The 21316-nt window shown below is 65.5% G+C and overlaps 1 protein-coding gene across 3 annotated transcripts; it reads right to left on the reverse strand.

The window, feature by feature from the left end:
* Positions 1-10730: 10730 nt before the first annotated feature.
* ICOSLG (inducible T cell costimulator ligand) lies at positions 10731-20713 on the reverse strand. 3 transcript variants are annotated; one of them, XM_039857278.1, is made up of 7 exons: positions 20698-20713; positions 17386-17426; positions 16167-16514; positions 15306-15599; positions 13765-13929; positions 13215-13250; positions 10731-12429 (listed from the first exon to the last, which is right to left on the reverse strand). In XM_039857278.1, exons 3-7 carry the CDS (start codon positions 16486-16488, stop codon positions 12395-12397), a joined length of 852 nt encoding a protein of 283 aa, XP_039713212.1. In that variant the 5' UTR covers positions 16489-16514; positions 17386-17426; positions 20698-20713; the 3' UTR covers positions 10731-12394. The 3 variants fall into 3 exon arrangements, with proteins under 3 accessions (XP_039713212.1, XP_039713215.1, XP_039713213.1); XM_039857281.1 differs by lacking the exon at positions 20698-20713 and adding an exon at positions 19553-19705; XM_039857279.1 differs by lacking the exon at positions 20698-20713 and having other exon boundaries at positions 10731-12311.
* Positions 20714-21316: the final 603 nt, after the last annotated feature.

Genomic DNA, 21316 nt, shown 5'->3' on the forward strand with positions numbered 1-21316 from the left:
TGAGGAGGGGGAGGGGGGCTGAGGCCGGGGACGGGGTGGAGCCCCAGGCGGGCAGGCCTTTCCCATGGTCCATGTCCGTGCCCCACCCGCCCGGTCCGCCCGCTGAGCCCAGGTCTGTGGGCTGCCGGCGCCTCTCCGCTCACTGCACACCTCACAGGCGCCCACTCCCGCGCCTGCACCCCTGTGACCAGTGGGCCTGAGACATGGCTGGCCCCGTGGGGCCTGGGGACAGCTCCTGAGACGGGTGAAGGGAGTTTGGAACAAGCGGCGAGGACTCAGAGATGACGGGGCGTCCCCTGGGGCTCCCGGTTCTAGACTTTGGCTGCCTCCGAGCGTTCCCACACTCTGTAACTGACAAGTGACTGAAGTAGGTCACGGGCGGGTGACGGGCGGGTGACGGGCGGGTGACGCACGCTGGATCACTCTTGCTTTTAGATCACAGTGACAGTGGCCCCAGGGCCATGTGTCCACGCCCTCGCTCCCCGGGCCCCTGGGAGGGACTGCATTTGGAAACAGAGTCTTTCTGGGTGGAGTTAGGTTGAGGATCTTGGCATGAAATCATCCTGGACTTAGGGCCCACTCCGATGCCTCGACAAGGGCCAGGAGAGCAGATTTGAGCCACGCGACACAGGAGAAGCCAGGGGAGTTGGAACCGTGCGCGCACGTGCGCCAGGAGCTCGAAGAGGTGGGAAGGGCCCCTGCGGATGGAACTGGCCCCCCGCCCCATTCCCCGAGGACGCCGACTCGGACGGTGGCCCCCAGAGCCGTGAGTGCTGGTCCGAGCTGCCCTGTCTGTGATGCTTTGTCACGGCAGCCCCAGGAAAGGACAGGAGCCTGCAGGCATCTCCCCTGCACCCCTCAGAGAGCCGGCCCCCCGTTTGTGGGCTCCACGGAAACCTGTGGTGCTTTTCACTCCTTCGAGGTGGCCGATTCCCTCGCTAGAACTAGTCACGATCGTGCACTCACGTCGTATGAGAGGCGTGATTTATCTTTTTGAAGATACCTTTTATGAATCCTTCAGAGACTGCGAAATAGAAACTTCTGGACACAAAGTCATTCTCTTGGCGTCTGTCTGACCCTGGCGCTGGCTCCAGCTGTTGACTCAAGATTTAAGAAAACAGACACGCCTCGGTGTTCACGGGGACACGTGAGGTGTAGCAGCCTGAGACCAAAGGAAGTGACCCCACAGGCCGGTCTGTTCAGGTCTGGCGAGGCCCGGATGTGGGCCCGAGGAGGAGACACACACGGGGGCCTCAGGAAACGGGGCACAGACGGCTGCGTCCGGAGTGCCAGTGTGGGGGAGGGGTGGGATGCTTTCCTAACGCAGCGGCCCACCAGGCGAGGTCACAGGGCAGGGCCCGTGGGCACACTCCAGGTCCCCACACAAGGGCGCCGCTGCGGCCCGTGGCCGTCTGTGTCCCCTGCTGGGACGTTGTGGGGCAGTTCCCCTACCCCCCCACCCCCGAGGCCCCTGGGGGCAGTGCAGCTGGGGCCCTGGGCCACCAACCCAAGGGTTGCAGCCACAGCACCTGGTCAGCCCAGCCTCCCTCCCAGCTGGAGCGCTGAGCGGCCTGCAGCCCCCCCTCCCCTCCTGCATCTCTCTGCTCCTTCCCTGCCCCCACACCTTGCCAGTTCCCCTGCCACAAGCAGCTGACGTCAGTAATGGCACTCTGGAGGGCGTTGGTGGGAGGCTGGGCTCAGAGCCACTCGCTGGGCCTCACGGAGACCCCTTCGGTGACCTCAGCACTCTCCCGAGGCTCGCTCTGTCCTGGGCCCACCCTGTCCCCCCAGCTACAGGCTGGCCGTGCAGGGCCCGTGACACCAGAGGTCACCTGAGGCTGGAGGCAGAGTCATTCACACTGCCCGATGCCGTCTGTGAGACCGTGAACCCCAGCAGGGCACGCCAGTCACAGAGGGCCCGGCCACCAGCAATGCGGCCATTTCTGCCCTGGGCCCAGCACCCCATCCGCGCAGCACCCCATCTGCGCAGAGAGATGCTGTCACGCCGCCGTGCGCAGGTGGCTGCCCGAGCATGAATATGTCACCCCCGTTCTTCCCCAGATGAACCGCACACCTGCTCTTTTTCTAGACTTTTCTGAAGGGGTTTTCCAAAGTTAGACAGCGAATTCAGCTCCAGGGCACGGTTGGGGGACCCGTGGTGAACAGCGGACAGACGCCCCCTCCCTCCCTCGTCCCCGTGCGGCCGGTTCGTTCACTCACTCACGTGCTCGTCCCCGACGCCGTCTCCCCAGGAAAGCAGAGCATAGACGCCAGAACCACCTCCGTGGCCCGGCCGGTGACTCGGCCCCTCTGGGAGGCGGGCGGCTCAGACACAGTCGTCAGCTGTCACCTGCGGTGGTTTTGACCCGCAACGTCCGGAGACGTTGGGGTTGCCCCTGCGGCGGGGCTGGAGGCCGGCTCGCCGCTCAGCGTCACGGCAGAGACGGGGCGCGATGCCGAGCGAGAGCCCCCCTCGACGCCCCTGTGCCGAGCGCGTTGCTGTTGTTGTGCCCGTGAGTCTCCTGCTCTGCCACTCGCTGACCCGCCTTTCGGCAGCATGCCTCGCTACAGCCCACCTCGCCTTCAATTCCTCTTTCCCGCTTCGGGCGCTATGAGCCCCCCGCCCACGGCTGCAGCCCCCTGGCCACTCTCCGCACCCCTCCCCCCTGCCCCGGAGCAGGGGTCTCGGCCGCCGCCCTGTCCCGCCGGCCCCTCCACCGGGCTCCCCGTCCTCTTTCCTGGGACACGCGGTGCCAGAACAAACCTCGGAGGCCCCCACTGAGGCCCCCATCACTCGTGCTGGCCGGGCTCAGTCGCCTGCGCCCCACACCACCCCGCAGCCCGGGAAGGAAGCCAGGCCTGGTCACCCACTGGAGCCCAAATCGTCACTCCCTGCCCTCCGTGGAGGTGACAGGATCCTGTCACATCAGTCACCAGTGGAGCCGCAGCGGTGGCTTTGTCGGGGAGATGGGGCTTTCAAGCAGGTCCTGAGGCACATGGGAGCTGCGCTTAGGAAGTGCGCAGAGGGTGGGGACTTTAGTGGGAGGTCGTGGGGTGAGGACAGGGCCGTGGGGTGGGGTGGGGGGCAGCAGGCACGGCGGCTGTGGGGGAGGGGTGGAGCCTGCGGGTCGGGGGCTGTGCCGCCCCGTGTGACTGCGGTGGATGAGGCTGAGCCGGGAGGCAGATCGGGAGCATGTCCCCTGGTGTCCACCTGCTGTCCTCCTGCTCCACACAGGGTGACCCCTGGCCCACGGGCAGGCTGGTCCTTTTTTTCAGTCGTATTTTTTATTGGTTCTGAGGTCGTCCCAAGCATGTCATTTGAAATCTTGCTGTTTTGAGTGTCTCCAGGTGAGAAGACAAAGGTCCGGCTTGTCCCATCACGTCGGAGCAGGGCCCGTGAGGTCAGTCCACAGAGCAGGCCCGCGGGGGCAGGACGGGCCTTCTGTGGCCCGAGCACAGGGCGCCGGCCATGCCAGATCATGTCAGGAGCCGTGTGGGAGCAGACTCAGGCCCCTCGCCCTCTGCCACCCACCGCGGGATGGCTGGGCGCTGACTCAGCCGTGCCAATCGACAGCCGCCAGCAACAGTCAGCCCGGCTCCTTGGTAGGGAGGCCCTCGCCGTGCTGAGGACCAGGACTCTGCAGCTTCCTAACAGCGGGGGGGCTCCGGGGGAGGGGGGACCAGGGATGGGGGGCACCAGGGGACGGGTTACCCCCTGGCCCACGCAGTGCCCTTCCCCAGGCCCCAGCCCCGCCCCGCCAGGTGGCAGACACCGCGAGGGCTTGTCGGGTACCCGGCATGTGCCCAGCCCGGTGCCCACGTGGCCCAGGACCACGGTGGCAGAAGGGCCTCCCTGGACAGCGGGCGAGAGTTTGGACAGAATGAGACGCGGTGGCACCCGGAGCCGCGTCCCTGGCGAGCGTCCCACCGATCAGCTGCTCTGGTCTCACAAAGAACCCAGTGGCCTTAAGGTCAGCCGCCCTCCTCCGCCTTGGGGACCGGTCACTGGTCACTGCGTCCTGCTCTCTGCTGGGCAAGACCGGCTGGACGCGACCCGGCCTGACCCTCTCCACGCCCCTCCCGCGGGTCCCCACCAGCCCCGCCCTGGGAGGCGGTTAATGAATGAACACGAGTCACCTCTGCGGTCTGCCTGCTCTTCAGCGGGAGACGTGAATGCCATGGTGCCCAGACGAATGAACGCGTGATACAGGGGACACACGCCACCGCCTCAGAAATCTCGACAGAAAGAAAAGAAAGGCCCCTCCCCTGCTGAGCCCCCTCCCAGCCTTGCCGCCCGCCCCTACCTCTGTGAAGCCCCCAGCGCCCCCTGCCTGGGACAACCCGTCTTGGGCCCTCAGTGACCGTCCCTTCCCCCTGGTGGGCGGGGCGCGTGTTGAATGAAGGCGTGTGAATGAACAGAAAGCCACCGAGTGCTGTGACAGAACAGGTTTGTGAGAAGCCTGGACGCCACAAGAACCTGGGCCCTCAGCTGAGAGTGTTAACGATAGAAGTCATTAAAAAAGTTTCTTCAACGGACGGATGGAAATTCCCTTTATCAGAAGGAGCCGCTGTGAATCAAGGCGCAGGAGGGCTGTGTCCGGCCAGGGCCGCTTCAGGGCAGAGAGGGAGATGGGCCCCTTGGGGATCTCCCTGGGGAGAGCCTGTGGGTGCCTGGGAGGCCCACCCCGGGCCCGTGTGCAGGTGGGGTCTGGTGTCACAGAGACTGCCGCTGGCAACTGATTCCTGAGTTTTGCTCGGAACGCCCTTGGCCAGTTTGTCCTGAGGCCGTTTCGGAAGGCAGGGTGCTTTGGCAGACAAGACCTGTGGACAGGTGCAGGCCCATGCCTTGCGGAGGGGCCAGGGCCAAGAGCCTGGCGTCAGAGGCGGGGGGCGGGGAGAGCCCGCCCTGCACCCCCGCCCTGCACACCTGGGCGTCTAGTTCTGCCGTGTGGGAGCCGCCAGCCCTTTCGCACTGCTGTAAAACCCCACATTTTAAAAAATGATCTTTAATTGTAGTAAACATACAATGTTACATCGCGTCCAGGCGCACAGGAAGGTGGTTGGACATTTATGTCCCTCACAAAGTGACCCCTCCAGGAAGCTGGGTGCCCGTCTGACAGCACACGAGTGAACACAATGTTATCAGTGCGTCCTCCACGCCCCGTGACTCATTCTCAACCCCTTCCTTCCCCTCTCGCACCCGGCCGCCACCCCCTCCCGTCTGACGGCGCCGGCTCCTCTGTATATGTGAGTTTCGTCCCGTTTTGTTTGCTCATTTGTTTTGTTTTTCAGATTCTGCATGTAAGTGAAATCATACAGTATTTGTCCTTATCCGAGTGTTTTTAAGCGATTCATTATTATTATTTTCTCTGTCTGGCTTATGTCACCTGGCATAATACATTTCTCCAAAGAGGACACACGGATGGCCGACAGCCACATGAGAAGATGCTCAACAGCACCAGTCACGGGGGACATGCAAAGCGAAACCACAACGAGATGTCGCCTCACACCTGTCGGAAGGGCTGTCATCAAAGAGTCAGCAAACGACAGGCTCTGGGGAGGACGAGGAGCAAGGGGCGCTCGGGCACTGCTGGCGAGCAGCCACGACAGAAAGCAGGATGCGGGGCGGGGGGCTCCTCAAAAAAATTAAAGCCAGAGCTACCGTCTGACCCAGCAATCCCACTCCTGGGTGTTCATTCAAAGAAAACGAACACACTGATTTAAAAAGACGCGCGCACCCCCATGCTCACTGCACCCCCGTGCTCACTGCACCCCCATGCTCACTGCAGCACCGCTTACAGCAGCCGAGGCATGGAGCGGCCTCGGTGTCCGCGGGCAGGTGACTGGACGAGGAGGTGCACACAGCGGGATGTTACTCGCCTGTGGAAAGAGAAATCTCGCCACGTCACCCCACGGGTGGACCTGGAGACTCTTACACAAAACTGTGGAACACGTGATCACAGGCCCCGCTGTCTCGGCCTGGGAGGGCCGGAGCTAGGGGGAGGCGGGCCTCAGGGTGCCGGCTGGTGGGGAAGGGCGCCGTGGGATCAAGTGCAGGCTGGGGCCCCGGGGGTGAGCGTCACACTGCACCCTGGTGCCCGGCCTGTTTCCGCCAGGTCCTGCCCTGGGTCACAGCCCCCGTCTGTCCTTTGCCAGTGAGTCAGGGGCTGGGGTCTCGTCAGGCTGGGTGATGAGCTGCCCGCCCAGTGCCCAGAGCCAGGCTCGGGGCTGTCACTGACACAGTCAACCTGGGGAGCTTTGAAAATCCGACCCCAGGGGCCCACCCAGACCTTCAGACACCCTGGGCTGCCAACAGCCTCCAGGCAGTCCGAGCGGGACCCCAGGCTGTGCACCCACAGCTTAACCCTCTGGCGGGGGCGGGACGCCTGGGAGCTGCAGAGGGACATCTCGGGCACAGTGGACAGGGGCCGGATGTGGAATCGGAGAGTCCGCCATTAGCAGCGGTGGGGCAGGCCGATCCACTCAGCCTCCTGGCAGGTGGAAAGGGGGGCCGTGCAGGCCGTACCTGCAGGACAGCGTTACTATGACAGCCCAGCGAGCCGCGGCTTCCGCCCTGCCGTGCAGATGCTCGCCATTAGTGCTGCGGCTTTAGGAAGACACGACGGGCTGAATGCAGGAGGTTTGTTTTCGAGGCAGGGGGTGTCGGCACCCACAGGCGACAGAGCATGACAGGCTCAGCCCCACGGGCGAGCACCTGCAGAACGGCCTCCGGCCTGATGAGGCCTTCCCCAGGCACGGCTTGGCCTCTCGGTGGGGGGGGCAGGGGGGTGGGGCAGCGTGCTCCTTCTCCTCTGCCCATCTCTGTCCCCAGGGGCTGAACCTGACAGGGAGGAGGAGGGCTTGGAGTGGCCCTGTGGCAGAGGCCCGGCTCTGGGTGCAGCCTCTCAGATGTCCCTGTCAAGTGAAAGAGCCCGACCTCTTTTTTTATGGCGAGAGACCAGGAGAATCTCGGCCAGTGGGTCTGGTGGTTCCGGGATTTTCCCAGAGAAAAAATCGCAGGCTTTTTGGAATTTGATATGAGGAATCGAAAGACCAGCTGTGCACTCACCTGACCACACCTTTGGCTGGCTGTGGTTTCTGTCTAAACCGGAACCCATGTGGCTACTTCATCCCTGCGTGTCCTTCCCCGGCCCACCCATGCCGTGTGGCAAACCTCCTCCGAACCCCGCTGAGTGTGGGGCTCAGGGCAGCCGCGGCCTGACAGGGACAGACCCTGGGGGCTGGCTGCACCTCCTGACCGGCTGGGGGCCCTGGACAGACCATCCCTCAGGCCATGCACAGTGCACTGTCCAGGCACACTTCCTCTGCAGGACCCAGAGGGGTCCAGGAGGGACATGCCGCCCGCTCCTGATACCTTCATATTGGACACCCTGCAGCCTCTCTGGGAGCTCAGGAGCTCGGTTGAGAGGCAACGGACGGCTTGGAGCAGCGACGGTCAGGTGTCTGGGAATGTGACCTCCGTGTATCGCCTGAGCCACACGCCTGCAGTTGGTCCTGGCTGGTGAGAGGCGCAGTCCCCCCAGCTCCGGCCAGAGGCCCTGCCTCTCAGGTCCTTCTCCTGCCAGCGGTCACAGCCCAGCCCGTGGACAGTGGACCCTCGGGCCAGACGGGGTCCTGCTGTGCCCCCAGCACGCTCCAGTATCTGGAACTTCATGGACTGCAGCCCCACCCCGCAGAGGAGGCTGGAGGTGGGGGGCAGTGGGGGGCTGCCCCCTCCCCGTCCCCGAGCCCCCGGAGCCTGCGTCCTGCACGGAGGGGCTGTCCCCTGGCCGAGCGCACAGCGGGCGGCGCGGCCCAGCTGGCTGTCTCCGGCCCTGGCCTGGAGTGGCCGCTGAGCAGCCCTCGCGTCCGGATTCCTGACGCGGTGCCAGGGCCGGTTCCGGGGAACGCACGCGTAGAGCATCTTCTCCCACTTAATGTCAGGGGCTATGAAAGTGTCACTTCCTCTTTTAGGCCCTAAAAGCAGACAGGAAGTTCGGGGAGGTGATTTTAACTAAAAGTCTTGCTTTCTCTTCTAACGGGTCGGGTTCTACTGCAGCCGTCCCTGTGGCTGCTGGCCGAGCTCCGTGAAGGACGTCCCGGGGCGCGTGCACTGTGCGACGGTGGCCTGGGCACTGCAGGGGTGACCTCTCAAGCCCGTCACGGCTGCCCAGGCCTGGGGCCCTCTACACAGGTCGCACGTCTTTTGGGTCAGGAATTTCTCTCTCTTCAAAATCTGGACACACCAAACCGCAAACATGCTGTTCGTGGCCAGGCCTGTCCCTGAGACATGTGACGTGGCAGGCCTCTCGGACCACTATGTTCCACTCGCTGCTCAGTGAAAGAAATTGGTCGAGTTCAAGGATCTACGATTTATCCACCCTCCTCCCCCTTTCTTTTTAGGAAGTGATCTTTTTAAAATGACTTTTTCACCCTAAAAACCAAAGCGAGGCTCTGAAAGCCTCTTGATTCTGGGTCTGGAGGAAACTCTAATCCATGACTTTCCTGTCTGGGCTAAGGTCATCTCTGGTCTCCACGGCCACCGCCGCTGCCAGTGCCCTGTGGGGCCAGGGTTTGCGGGGGGCCGGGCCTGGCCCCTGGGGCGCCTGGTGTGCGGAGCGGAGCGGGCCGTGCCGGACCTTGGTCCTGGCGGTTCCCGGGCCGACCCCGCGTCTCTCATGGGCCCCCACGGGCAGCCTTGGCCACGGGCTTGTCTTTCTCACACCTCCAGGGTTGGCCACTTCCCTTCTGAAAGACGCTGGGCCGTCTTTGCCCTCCGCCCACGGCTTCCTCCAGCCTCAGCCTGGTGCCCGGGCCCCTGATCCTGACTCCATTTCCCTTTGTAATAGGGGCCGAGTTTGTTTTGCCATCCATGGGGGGGGGCCCACCCTGCGCCAGAAGGGGTCTGACCCAGGAGGAGGGGGCTAGGGCCCCAAGGAGGGCCCAGGAGCGGCGGGGTCTGTGGTGGCCTGGGGCGGCCCCTCCCAGGCCCCTCCCTGCTGGTCGGCTGTTCCCAGCAGCCCTGGCACCTGCCCCAGGCAGATTCAGGATCAAGGGGCCAGGAACTCAGGGAGGTGACTCACATCTCTCAGGGGAAGGGCAGAGCCCTGGGCCCAGACCACAGGATGAGGCGGAGGGCCAGGGAGGACTGTGGGGGAGGGACTGGACAGGTCTCAGCCTGGACACCCCTCACCCCTGCCAAGGCCTAGGGCAGGGTCCTTGGGGCCTTCGACCCTAACACACGTGTGCCGGCCAGGGTCCCACACCGCTCCTGGATGTAGCAGCTTTTCAGTGTTTGTGTTGCTGGAGTGCAGGGGGCCCCCCAGGGAAGCACGCGCTGTTCCCTGTCACCAGAGACTGTAGCGGAAGCGTCTTCCCGGAGCCCAGGCCACACCTCTGGCCGCTGCAGACAAGCTGATGGACAGGAGGCCCCTGAATTCTGGACGTTGGCCGCTGGGGCAGGGGTCCGCCCGCCACGCTCAGGAGCTGCCCGGCCCCACCCTCCCCAACCTTTCCTGTCTCCTTGTCTAAGCAGGACCGACATGGATTCAAGGAAGCGCTAGGTGTCTAGTGGTCACTGAAGAGACTTGTCACCCGTGGGACTCTGGGGGCTGGGGGAGCCAGGCGAGGCTGTTCTGGGCTGGGGGGCATCCAGCATGCAGCAGGGGGCTTGGCTGGGGCAGGAGAGATGGTGGCCGGGGACTCTGGGCCAGGAGACCACTGGGACTATCGCTCTCCAGCCCTGATGACCTCTGGGCCACGTGTGGGGGTCAGTCGCTAAGGACAGCACTGTCCCGGGTCAGACGAGAGCGGCCGCCTCCTCGGCAGAGATGTCCTCTCCGCAAGGCTGGGCGTGGGTGGAAACACAGCCGAACGCGCCGCCGTGCGGCCAGAGACCCGCGGGAGGCCGGCCGCCCGCCTGACCGGCATCGCTGGCCCGGGGCCGTGGCCATGGCTGCACTGGGCAGCCTCTTCTTGAGGTGCCCAGACCTGGACAGTGCTCTCAAGCCACAGCTGCCCACCTCAGCGTGGTGGCCACGGGCAGAGGGAGAGCCCAAGCTGCAGGGGCCAGCAGGCAGAGCCTGGTTCCAGAACTGTCCTGGGTCGGATCAGAACCGCTCCTTGCAGGAGGGGAAGAGGCACACGGACAGGCAGAGTCACACTGGTGGCTGCTTCCTTCCTGTCCTTGAGGTGGGCCGTCCTGCCACTAGCCTGGCCCCACCTTCTGATGGGTGTTTACTGCGCACCTACTGTGTGCAGGGCGGGTGGCTGGTGCAGGAATGATGGGCGCCCAGACACCAGGATGCCGATGGTGCTGGATCCCGGCCGGCTCCGAGCATGACCAGGGGCGCAGACGCCGGCCTCAGGGCTGAGGGCATCAGGACCCAGGGGCAGTGCTGGGTGGACGGGGCTGACCTGGACCGCCCTGGACCTGGCCACGAGCCTCATGGCACCCTGAGACCCAGTGCGGATGGGTGCGAGGCAGGGGCTGGGCTCACCCTGCCTGCCCTGCGGGAAGTACCCTTGGGGGCAAGGACCTCCCCTCGCACCAGACGCAGCCGTGTGGGCCCTCTGTGCGCCTCCCACCCATCAGAGGCCAGCAGCAGCCCCCACCGGGACTGGTGAAAGACCTCTAGCCTGGCCCCGTGTCCCCTGGGGACAGAAGTCCCCTCGGTGAGAACCGCTGGCACGAGGCAGGGGCCCCGACCTGCGAGAAGGACGAGCCGGGATGTCAAAGCCACCGGACATGGCTGCCATCTGTATTGGCTCAAACCAAGGTGGCAGGGACAGGTGCGCGACGTGGGCATCCGGCCCGTGTACAAAAGGCACAGTGACAGACAGGGACCCTTGGGCCGAAGGAGGAGTGCCAGCATGAGCCGCAAGGACACAGGTGTGTCCCAGAGGCCAGTCCGGTCTTCTGCAGGCCCAAGGCAGGGCCCTGCGCGCAGAGCACCCCAAGGCCGTGGGGGCCCAGGCCCAGGGCAGTGCTGCAGGGTGGCCCAACCAGGCCCCCGGTGTGTCCGTCCCCGACCCGCCGCCTGCGAGACTGCAGCCCCTAAGCCCAGGGCCCCTCCCTCCAGGTCTGCTGAGGGCGCCAGGCGGCTGGGGCTGGGGCACTGTGGGGGCCTCCGCGGGCTTGGGGTGGTGGGGGAAGGCGCATCCGTCCAGCTTCAGTCAGGCTCGGGGACAAGCACTGCTCCCCGCCTTCCGGCGCCCCAGGGCCTCTTTGCTCCCGATGCGGTCGGCACCTCTGTCCCTGCAGAGACTGGCCGTGGTCTTCCGGTGCTTTCACGGTGAAGGTCTGGGGGGCCCCCCGCACTCATTAACAAGCAGCTGTCCCGGAGACAGACACGCGAGTCCTCGGAGTGCGTGCTGGACGCGGCTTCACCTCGGGGCCATGCTGGGGTCTGGGGCCGGCAGCACTGAATGACTGCGGGGAAGCCGCCCCGCCCCGCCTTCCCGGGCTACGCATCTGGCAGGCTCCTTGGCAGAACATTCTGGAAACATTTTACTGCTTGATTCGTTCCAGACAACAGGGCTACTGCCAGTCTCCCATCGCCCGGGAGGGCCCTGGCGGGGTCTCCATCACCCTGGGGTTCTCAGCGCGGGCCGGGCAGGAGGCGGTGGGCGGTGGGTGGCGGGGCAGGAGCCACACGTGCACTCGGGGAATTCCTGCGCCTTGCCGAGCGCCCCGCCATCCGTGCCGCTGCCCCACTCCGAGGCCCCTGGTGGTCCCTTCTGGGGAGGCTTCTCCTCATGACTCCCCTGTGCGGCCCCCAGATGGAGCCCTGGCTTTTGGCCCCCATAGCCGAGGTTGGACGCCCTCCCGGAGGATCCCCTGGAGGAAGCCGAATCGGCTGTTTTCTGCGTTTGGGGTGCACACCAGCACAGGCAGCGTGGGAGCCCCTGGCCGCAGCGCAGGTTGGGTGCGGGCTGGGGGGCCGGCAGGGCCGGGGCGGCTGGTGGGAAGGAGCCATCTTGGGCCCTTTCTGCTCTGCTCCTCGGCAGTGGCGGTGGGGCCCCCTCCCGCTCGGAGATGCGTCTCAGAGCTGCTGTGGGACCAGGAGGTGCCCAGCGCGTTCTCCCCGGGGCCAAGCGTCGACTCTGCAGGGGAGGCCTCTGCATGTCCCCTCCAGGCAGGAGGCTCTGTCTGTGAAGCCCGACGTCAGTGGTGCAGGTTGGGGCAGATGGTCCCCCTCGGCCACCAGCCTGCTCGAGTCAGTTCTCAAGCTGCCGTGTGACGCCCGTCCTCGTGGCATCTCACAGAAGCCCCACCCACGTCCTGGGCGGTGAGTCTCGTCAGACGTGGTCTGGGAGGGAAGAGAAGGGACGGAAGTCAAACGCCGTGGCTGCTCGTCTTCCTTTTGGAGGCAGAGACTGACTGTCTCGGGACTCAGGATGGTGGCACTACGGGTTCCCGACAGCTGCCTGCAAAAGTTTCGCCTCCTTTGAGCCTGGGATCGGGAGGCCCCAAGTCCTCAGCAAGCTGTGCTCCAGCGACCCGGAGCTGCCTGCGTGGGCCCGGGCGTGCGTCGGCCAGTCTACGTGGCCCAGGCTCAGCAGGGGAACCGGCGGGCCACCCGTGGTGGGTGCTCCGGGCACCAGGGCGCACCCTCCCCAGGACGACCCCTTCCCAAAGCTGAGAAATGGGACTCTGACAGGTGCGGTCATTTGCCTGAGGCGTTAGCGGGCGAGGGCGGGTCTGCCTACAGAGCCCCTCGCAGACCGAGGCTGCGGGTAAATGCTTCCCAGACGGGACAGGTCCTTTGTTTACAGAGCTGCGGGGCGCCACCCTCCACCAGGAGACACCAGACGGCTGTGCCATCACACAGGATTGAATGTCTGGACTCGCTGAATGTCTGGACTCGCTGGAGCCCCCGTGGGGTGGCGGGAGTGTGCACAGAGGCAGTAAGGACGGAGGCTCAGTGGACATACCCGGGGGTCACTGTCCCAGGCTCCTGCTTCTGCATATGTTTAAAAATTCCATGACCCGACCCCGGTAAACATCTACGAGGACAGGACTGCGTGCGGGAGGGGGTCGGGGGGGGTGCCTTCCCTGGGGACTTCGGTGTCTCTGACAACGTTAGCATTTCCATACTGGTCACCAAGTATCGCTTGTGCCAAACGGCAGATACTAAAGCAGCTGACAAGCCACCTGGGCACACGTCACGGGCGCTTTCCCCCCCAGCCTCCCCCCCTCTCAGCAAACTCACCGGTGAGCTCCAGCTCGGGCCTCACAGCCTGGGCACCTGTTGGAACAAACCAGAGACATGAGGGCAGGCGGCAAGCGGGGAGGGGCCTGCGTGGAGGCCCACCGACCCGGGAGATGCCCTGAGCCCCTGGGCCGGCCCGCAGGCCTCTTGCTGGCCCTGGGGACCCCGTGCCCACCTTCTGCGCTTCTTAGCCTCTTCTGAGATCTACCTTCTATCACATGCACAAAACGCGGGCTTCCTGGGTCTGCCCAGTGGGGCCAGGATCCGACAGCCAGCCTCATGGGGACCGGAGGCAGCTCAGCATTCAAGACAATGAACTGCGTCCTGCCCTCCGATTCGGAGGCCGCCCTTCCCGCCCCAGACCTGCGAGCTGGTGTCGGGAGCCCGGGGCCCAGACCGTGGCCGCAAACCCCCATCCGGACGTGAACACTGCCAGACCGCACCCCAAGGGGACCGACCCCTCGCAGAGCTTTTAAACGTCCTGAGAACGGCGAGAACGCTCACTCCCACCCGACACGTGCCGGCCACGGGCTCGCGCCCCGCCTGGTACCTGCATAGCGCCGGCAGGGCAGGCGCTGGCTCCGGCACGCCCAGCCCACTGCCAGCGCCACCGCGACCAGGCCCAGCACGAGCACGGCCACCAGGGCGTTGGACTTCCCCTCGCGGGCGGTGCCGCCAGACTCCGTGATGCTGCTTTTGGTTCCCGTGGATGTTCCTATTAGAAAGAGGGGCAGATGTCGAGATGGGCCAGCGGTGGGGCAGGGGCCTCTTCCCGCCAGGGGGGGACGGTGTGCGGGGCACCAGCCCCGGAGCGCCGCCCTGCGCCGGCTTGTGGCGTGTGGACACGAGGCTGAGCGGAGGCCTTCCCTTGCAGGGGGGAAGGCCACACCTCACTCCGCCCGCGTCACATGTGACCCCGCCACCCTGGGGAGGGGCGTGGCGGGAAGGAGGTTCCCCCCCGCCCCCCCGCTGTTCACATTTAACTTGATCATTTAACTTTTCTAGTTTTTTGTCAAATTCATGTAACATGAAATTAACCACTTCGAGGTGAGCGGGTCGGTGGCATGCAGCACACTCACGAGGTCGTGCGGCCGCAGCCATTCTCGGACTCCAGGACTTTTTTGTCATCCGAAGGGAGACCCCGTTCCCATCAGCAGCCGCTCCCCACCCCGGGTCTGGGCATGCGGGCTGCCACAGGCTTCCCGGGGTGTCCCACGGCGGAGCCGGGGTGCGGCCGCTGCCTCAGGAGGACCTTCTGGCTCCCCTCCCCGCTGCTGGCTGGGCTGCTCCGCCAGGGAGGATGCTGGCTGGGAGGCGGAGGTGGCCTCTTCCGTGCAGCCCTTGTCCCGGTCCCTTCAGGCTCAGAGACCCTGACCGATGAGTCACAGGGCTGCCCTGACTTGGGGAAGGACTGTGTCCAGCTCTGCAGGAGTTCCTGGTGGTGGGGCCCGCGTCACGGCCTGTGACCTGAGCAGGCTCACAGGGCCCACGCTCAGGGGCCTGTGCCTGGTGCGATGCTCTGCTGCCGCCAGCCAGCATCCTCACTCCTGACCCAGAAGCTCTGCCCTCCTTCCCACTGTGCACTGGGGCCCGCAGGTTACGTGATGGGCACCCTTTCTTGCAGCAGGCAGGGCCCAGGGACCCCGCGGCCTCTGTGGGGGAGTCAGCATCTGTGCCCTCCCATGGGAAGGCCCCCTATCGTGGGGGGTCTGGCCTTCCCAGGGGGCACATGCCCAGAGGCAAAGAGCTTGGGTAGGGGCTGCGCAGGCCTGGGCTTCGATCCCAGCGCTGTCGCTGCCTAGGCCTGGGGCTTCTGAGGCATCACAAAGGCCTCCAGAGCCTTGGTCCCTCATCTGCGAAACAGGTTACCAAACTGGCCCGTGAGTGACCACTAAGTTGCATGGTTGCAGGGAGCGCCCGGCCCGGCGCACCCCAGACGCAGGATCGCGTCAGAGTGCCTGACTGTCCTCTCTGCTCCAGCCCCCGCCGGTCACCTCACAGGGACTCTGTCTTCTGCCCGTGAAGATCTCTCGGGTCACCCGGGCCCCCGCCCTGGGCTGGGGCCGGCGTGCAGACCCTGGCGGGCCGTACCTGTCTCGGCCTGGCTGCTGACCGTCAGATTCTGGTGCAGAAGCACATTCTCGATGCAGCAGCCAACGTCCAGGTTGGGGGTCCGGGGGACCCTCAGCACGCTGACCACGTCGTACAGGCCCCGGCTGTTCAGGGAGACCGAGCTGTTGTGCAGGGCCTTGCTCAGCAGGCTGTTGTCCGTCCTGTTGATCCAGTACACGTTGGGCCTGGGGTAGCCGTCCGTCGACCTACACGTGAACGTGAGCTCCTCATCCTGGTCCTGGGGCGTGCTGACCTTGGGCATGCTGTAGTTCGCTGTGGGGAGGGGGGCCAGGTCCTGAGGTCAGACACTGATGGCGCCCACACCCAGGGCCGGGTTAGAGGGCGGGACCAAGGCTGTGGTCTGGGTTTTGGGCGCTGGCCCTGTTCTGCCCAAGAGTCGCCCTGACTCGCCCCGGGGGCGGCAACCGGCACCCACTCCCTGCCCCGAGTGGCCGGCCTCACTGGGCTCCGGCGGCACATGCTGCGCCCTGAGCTGCCTGTCGGCTCTAATCTTCCTAAATCCTGATCGCTTTCAGCACTCTCTCCAAATTTCATTTTAAAAATCTCGTTTGAGTTGACGTGGCGAGTCCGAGGCAGAGGTGGCAAGCTTAGGTAGGGGGCTTCGGAGAGACGAGGCGGCCCCCGCTCACACACAGCTTTCCTGCAGGCGGGAGGATTTCCAACCAGGTCAGCTGCACACGCGGTTACGCGGGAGCCCGTAACGCTGACCGGGTTCACTTCGCGGGAAGAACCGGGTCTGAGCCCGAAACCCACCTGTCGACCCCCTCCCGCCGGGCCGTGAGGCTGCGGTGCGGTCAGCCGCCACGCCGACACCCTTACCTGCCACGTGCAGCGTGACCACCACATTCAAAACCCTCTCCAAATTCCTGAACACCAGGCAGTTAAACTTCTGCTCGTCTTGGGGGGTGACGTTGTACAGACGCAGCGAGAAGTCGCCCCGCTTCATGCCGTCCAGTGACAGCTCGGCCCGGCCCTTATACTGGTTATCGTCGTGGCCCGCGGAGCCGTTCCCGGACAGGTAGTAAGTCACGGTTTTCGGTTTGCCAGTGACGCTGATTTGCCAATAAACGAAAAGTTCGTTTAAGCTGAAAGTGTTTTCTTGGGAGTCGACGCAGCTCAGCTCGACGTCGCTACCCACCATCGCCCTGACTTCCTTTTCTTGAACATCTGCAAAGGTTCAAACAGGACGAAATTCATTCTCCGAGCTCGTACAACTACCCCGGGAGGGCTGGGGGCTTCCTGGGGACGAGACCCAAACACCGGCTCCAACTCACGTCAGAACGAGGGACGTGTCCACCTGACACGCCCCGGAAGGCAGTACCTGACACCCAGACCGGTGCGCCAAGCTCCTGTGGTGTGTCCCCCAGGGCTGGCGTGCCCTCGGTATGTGACAGGCTAGCACGGGAGAAATGGGGACCACGGGACCCTGGGACCCTGATGCACTCCTGTTGCTACTTCTTGGGGGTTTATAATGAATTCAAATGGAAAAGGTTTTTAAAAACTGAGTCATTTAAAAGAACACGTCCGCTTCTCAACAGTGGCCTCGTATGACGCCGCTTGTACATCAGAAAAGGCTGGTGGCGTGTGCCCAGAGTGGCTTCACCCACGTGCATCCGCGTAGCTGCCTGCGGCGAGAGCAGCCGTGTCCCCTGCCCCCGCCACCCTCGGGCTGGAGGGCTCACAGGCCTCGGCCTCGACTGCAGTGTGCGACCCTGCTCCTTGCTCTTCAGAAGCTGTGGCTTCGGGGGCTCCCCAGGGCTGACCCCGGCCAAGGAGCCAGGAGAGCCGGAAGCTCTTGCCTCCCCTGGAAAGCAGAGGACTGGAACATGCAGGAGGAAGGGCACTCCCCCGCTGCCTGGCACCCCGTCCAACAAGAACCCCCGGGTCTCTGGATGAGCGTCCGCGCTGCGGCCTTTGGGCCTACATACTACTCGGGCTCGGGGCCCAGCTTTCTCATGGGGGCCCTGGGAAAAGCAGGAAGGGCCGCTGCTGACGCCTGCACCCCGGGTCCCCGTCGGACTGCCTCTGGAGAACTTACCGGCTCGCAGGCCGCTGAGCAGCAGCAGGAGCAGGCCGGGGCTGGAAAGGAACCAGAGAGAGGACAGCTGAGTCTCGCTTCCTCAGGTGGCCGGCAGCGGGCGGCCCGCTTCTCGTGGGAGGAGCAGGCTATACCCCTCCCGGAAATGTGACATCCACAGCCAACCGGCCCCGCGGCCCAGGGTCCCTGCTGAGACTCAGGGACAGGGCCAGGACTGTCCCCGCCACCAGCCAGCTCCCTTGCTAAGGAAACCCCCAGCAAAATGATGTGAGAAAGGGTAGTGAGAGGCACCGCCAAGGCCACAGCCTTGAACCCTTGGTGGCCCAGCCATGCAGGGAATGGATCCAAGAAATTGTGTGAAATTACAAAAAACGAAACCAACCAAAAAAAACACTTCCAGGGTACTCACAGCAAGAGCTGCTTTCAGGTTTTGGGAGATTTTAGGGATCTGAGATGCCCAAGGGCAGAGTGGGGCGCGCTGCGGGACACCCCCGAAGGGATTGGTGGGAGATCTTAGAGATCTGAGGTGCCCAAGGGCAGAGTGGGGCGCGCTGCGGGACACCCCCGAAGGGACTGGCTCATTCTGAAACAATGTCGGAGGCACCTCCCAGCTGGCGGGCCGCCGAATGGCAGGGGGCAAGGCCACTTCGGGGCTTAGGAGGCTCCTGGCAGCTCCCACGGAAGCCTCTGTGCCCGATGGGCTTCGGCCTGGCCACCCCTCCCTCAGGCCTCCCAGGGTGCTGTGTCCCCTGAGCTCTGGACCCACAGAGGCCCCCGCCCTTGAGAGCTACCATCGACTGCCTGGAGACGCGTCCCTTGTCAGCAGGAACTCCCCGCACCTCACAGAGGCCACAGCCTGCAGGCGGGCCTGACCTCTCCCGCTCTCCCTGCTGGGCCCACCATTCCTGTCTGCAGGGATGGCTGTGACAGCCCCTGCCTCCAGTCTGGACTCCCCCAGCCACCGTCCCCAGAGCCAGAGGAACTTTCTAAAATACAAAGCTGCGAAAAGCCCTCCGCGGCCCCCGCTGCTCTCCCGTGGAGCCCACGCGGTGAGGCCACAAGGCCGGCCCTGCCTGGTTCGGTGCGGGGAGCATGTGCCTATCAGGGCCGCCTCAGGCAGCTAGGCTCACACTGGGCTCTTGCAGGTGACAGCTGGCGCCCTCCCTGGTGCTGCCTGCCTACGGGCCCCTCCGCACCCTCTCCCCGGTTCCTCCTCCGAGCCCCGCCATCAAACGCGACCCACCCGCGCCTCTGGCCCACCACTCCTGCCTGTGCCCAGTCACCACCCTGCCTCCCACCCCAGCGGGCTCATCCCGGGGTCGGACAGGATAAAGCAGAGACAGGGCCAGCGCTCTCGGCTGAGGGTGGCTGGTGGCTGTGCCATTTCAGTACTTTTGAGGAAACAGAACAGTCTTAACTATCTACGTTTCTAACTGGAGAGACTGGGCTGCAGGACTCAGGTGTGGGCAAGCTCTCCGGCTGTGTGGGTGGGACACCTGGCGGCGGCCAGGTGCCTCACCAGTTTATCAAGGGAGGCACAAGCTGTTAACTCCACAAGGCGCCCTGAAGTGATATTTTGGCAAAGAGCTGTCATCCCTCGTCGGGCTGGCAGAGTAGGAGCCGTGGGCTGGTCAGGGACAGTCGGCTCTGCTGATGCGCAGGGGGAGATCCCAGGTGTGTGGGAGGAGGACAGGTCACCAAAGGGCGGGCACCCGGCCCGCCTTCGCTGTGTCTCAGTGTGCCCTGGGCACAGCGCGACCGCAGCCCTCACCCTCCCAACTCTGGGGACGGGGGAGGGGAGTGGGCGTCGCCGGGTCTTCCCTGCTTCCAGCCTTCGCTCTGCCCCGTCCCTCCGCAGGGACCCCGCCCCCAAGCGCACCCACGCACCGCCGTCGGTCCCCGCCCCCATCCGGCCCTTCCCCCGGCCGGCCCCAGCAGATGCCACTTGTTGGCAGGTAACCAACCGCTCGCCCAGCCCGGCCCGGCCCAAGGCCGCTCGGCTCCGGACGGCCGACCCTCCGCGCCGATCCTCGCCACTGCGCCGCCGGGTAAGGGGGCCCTCGGCTGCGGCCACCAGGGCGCACCGGGTCCCACCTGAAAACCCTGCTCCCAACTGTGGCGACCCCGCTGCCCCGGCTCCCGCAGGACCAGTGCGGCCGCCGCTCACCTTCGTAGTCTCATGGTGGGGCGAAGCCCTCGCAGCGCGGGCAGCCGGAGCCCTCAAGCCCAGGAGACCGCGGAGCCCAGCAGCCCCGCTGTGTCCGCGCGCGCGCGCGCCGCGCCTCTGAGCCTTTTGGCGTGAGCTGGTCTCGTCCCCGCACCCGCTCCGCCTCCGGCCCCGCCCTCGCTCCGCCTCCGGCCCCGCCCCCCGCCCCCCAGCACCCGGCCGCAGGCGGGGCACAGCGGAACTGAAGCTCGGCCACCGCCTCCAGAAAGTTAAGCCCTTCCCACGAGGGAGCCGGCCCGCCAGCCCGGGTGCGCCGGAAGGTTGGGGCAGCGGGTCCCACGGAGGAGGAGGGCGGCCAGGGGCGCTGCGGCCTGGAGGGGCCGTCGGAAGCTAAGTGCTGCACCTCGATGTTGCGCAGAACGTCTGCGCCCCGAAGAGCCCGGCTCCGCCCGCGCCGGCCGCGCCCCACCCTCCCCTCCGCGCGGCCCGAGCGTTCCTGCCCTAGACGGTCCCTCCAGCTCGCCCTCCAGCGCTCCCTCGCGCCCTCCCTCCCTCCCTCGGGACCCCAGCTCGCAGGCGGAGCGAGGGCTCCACGCAGATCGGGAACGAACGAATGAACGCGAGGAAAGCGGGCGGGCAGGCAGGCTCGACCGCCGTGTCCAGCCCGGGGTCCCCGCTCCTGCCCCGCAGCCGTCCTGTCCGATACGGTGTGGGTCCTGGGCCTTGCGTCGCAGCAAGTTTGCATGTTAGAGGCCGAGAAACCCGCCGCGTGGGAGCCACTTCATCTTCGCCCCTCCAAGCTGGCGGGCTCCGCGTTCTTGTTTTCTGATCCGCGAAGCGCTGCGCCCAGCCGCGGAGCGCAGTTGAAGGGCTGTTTGCTCCTTTCCCACCCTGCCCTCCCTCCCTCGTCCTCCCTCTCTCCTGGGGTCCGGCTGGGCCAGTGCTCCCCTCCCCTCCCCTCCGCTGCCCGCCCCGCCTGTAGGAGCAATGAGGTGGGGGAGGTTGGGCCGCCAGGGAGTAGGGTGCCCTCCTCGCAGAGGCGCCCGGGAAGGGCCCGGGCTCCCGGGCACCCCGTTCGGGTGTGGAGACTCTTGTTCCTTAGGAGAAGGCAGGAGGGGTGTCCTGCTGCGGAGGCGGAGGCCCACCTTTGGGGGGCAGGACAGACAGGGTGCAGGGTGAGGGCGGAGCCCAGGGGGCCCTTCCGGCCCAGCCACCTCTCGCAGGCCGTCATTCATTCAACAGAGATTCGGTGCACATCGCTGTTAAAGAGCCTCGGGGGCCACACCCCCCTCCGTTTCTTCCGGGGAGGGCAGGGCCATGGGCAGGGCCAGGGCTCCGTTCAAGTGTCCAGTGAGCGTACTGACAACCTGAACTTGGGGGTAGGGGGTAGGGGAGCCTCGTGAAGGGGATAGGAGCTGGGGGTCGGGATGAAAGATTTGGCTAGGAAAGCAGGGCGTGGGCATAAATCTAATGGGGCGAGGTCTCGGGACGCACCCCATTTCCGGAGCCAGAAAACCGGCGTCCTGCAGTGCTGTAGCTTGAATAGCGTAGCCGCGTACTCTGGGGCCTGGCACCGTATCGGGCCCAGGGGCCGTGCTGTCGGTGGCTCTGGTGCCTCGCCCCATGCGTAGGCAGCCGCTGGCAGAGGGCCGTGTTTGGAGAGGGCCAGCCGCATCGACACCTGCAGGTGAGGCGGAAGCGCGGGACCGGGTGCGCCCCGCCTCCAGCACCTGCCCCGGCCAGCCCGGCCCCGCCCTCTCTGAC

Source organism: Pteropus medius, unplaced genomic scaffold (assembly GCF_902729225.1).
Source record: "Pteropus medius unplaced genomic scaffold, Ma_sr-lr_union100, whole genome shotgun sequence".
NCBI classification, from domain to species: Eukaryota; Metazoa; Chordata; class Mammalia; order Chiroptera; family Pteropodidae; genus Pteropus; species Pteropus medius.

What these genes read in the sequence shown, in the direction of transcription:
- ICOSLG (XM_039857281.1), bottom strand. An exon ending in CAGCAGCCAGGCCGAGACAG is followed by an intron (nt 13,930 to 15,305) that starts GTACGGCCCGCC and finishes TCTTTCTAATAG; the next exon opens with GAACATCCACGGGAACCAAA. An exon ending in GCCCTGCCGGCGCTATGCAG is followed by an intron (nt 13,251 to 13,764) that starts GTACCAGGCGGG and finishes TTGTTCCAACAG; the next exon opens with GTGCCCAGGCTGTGAGGCCC.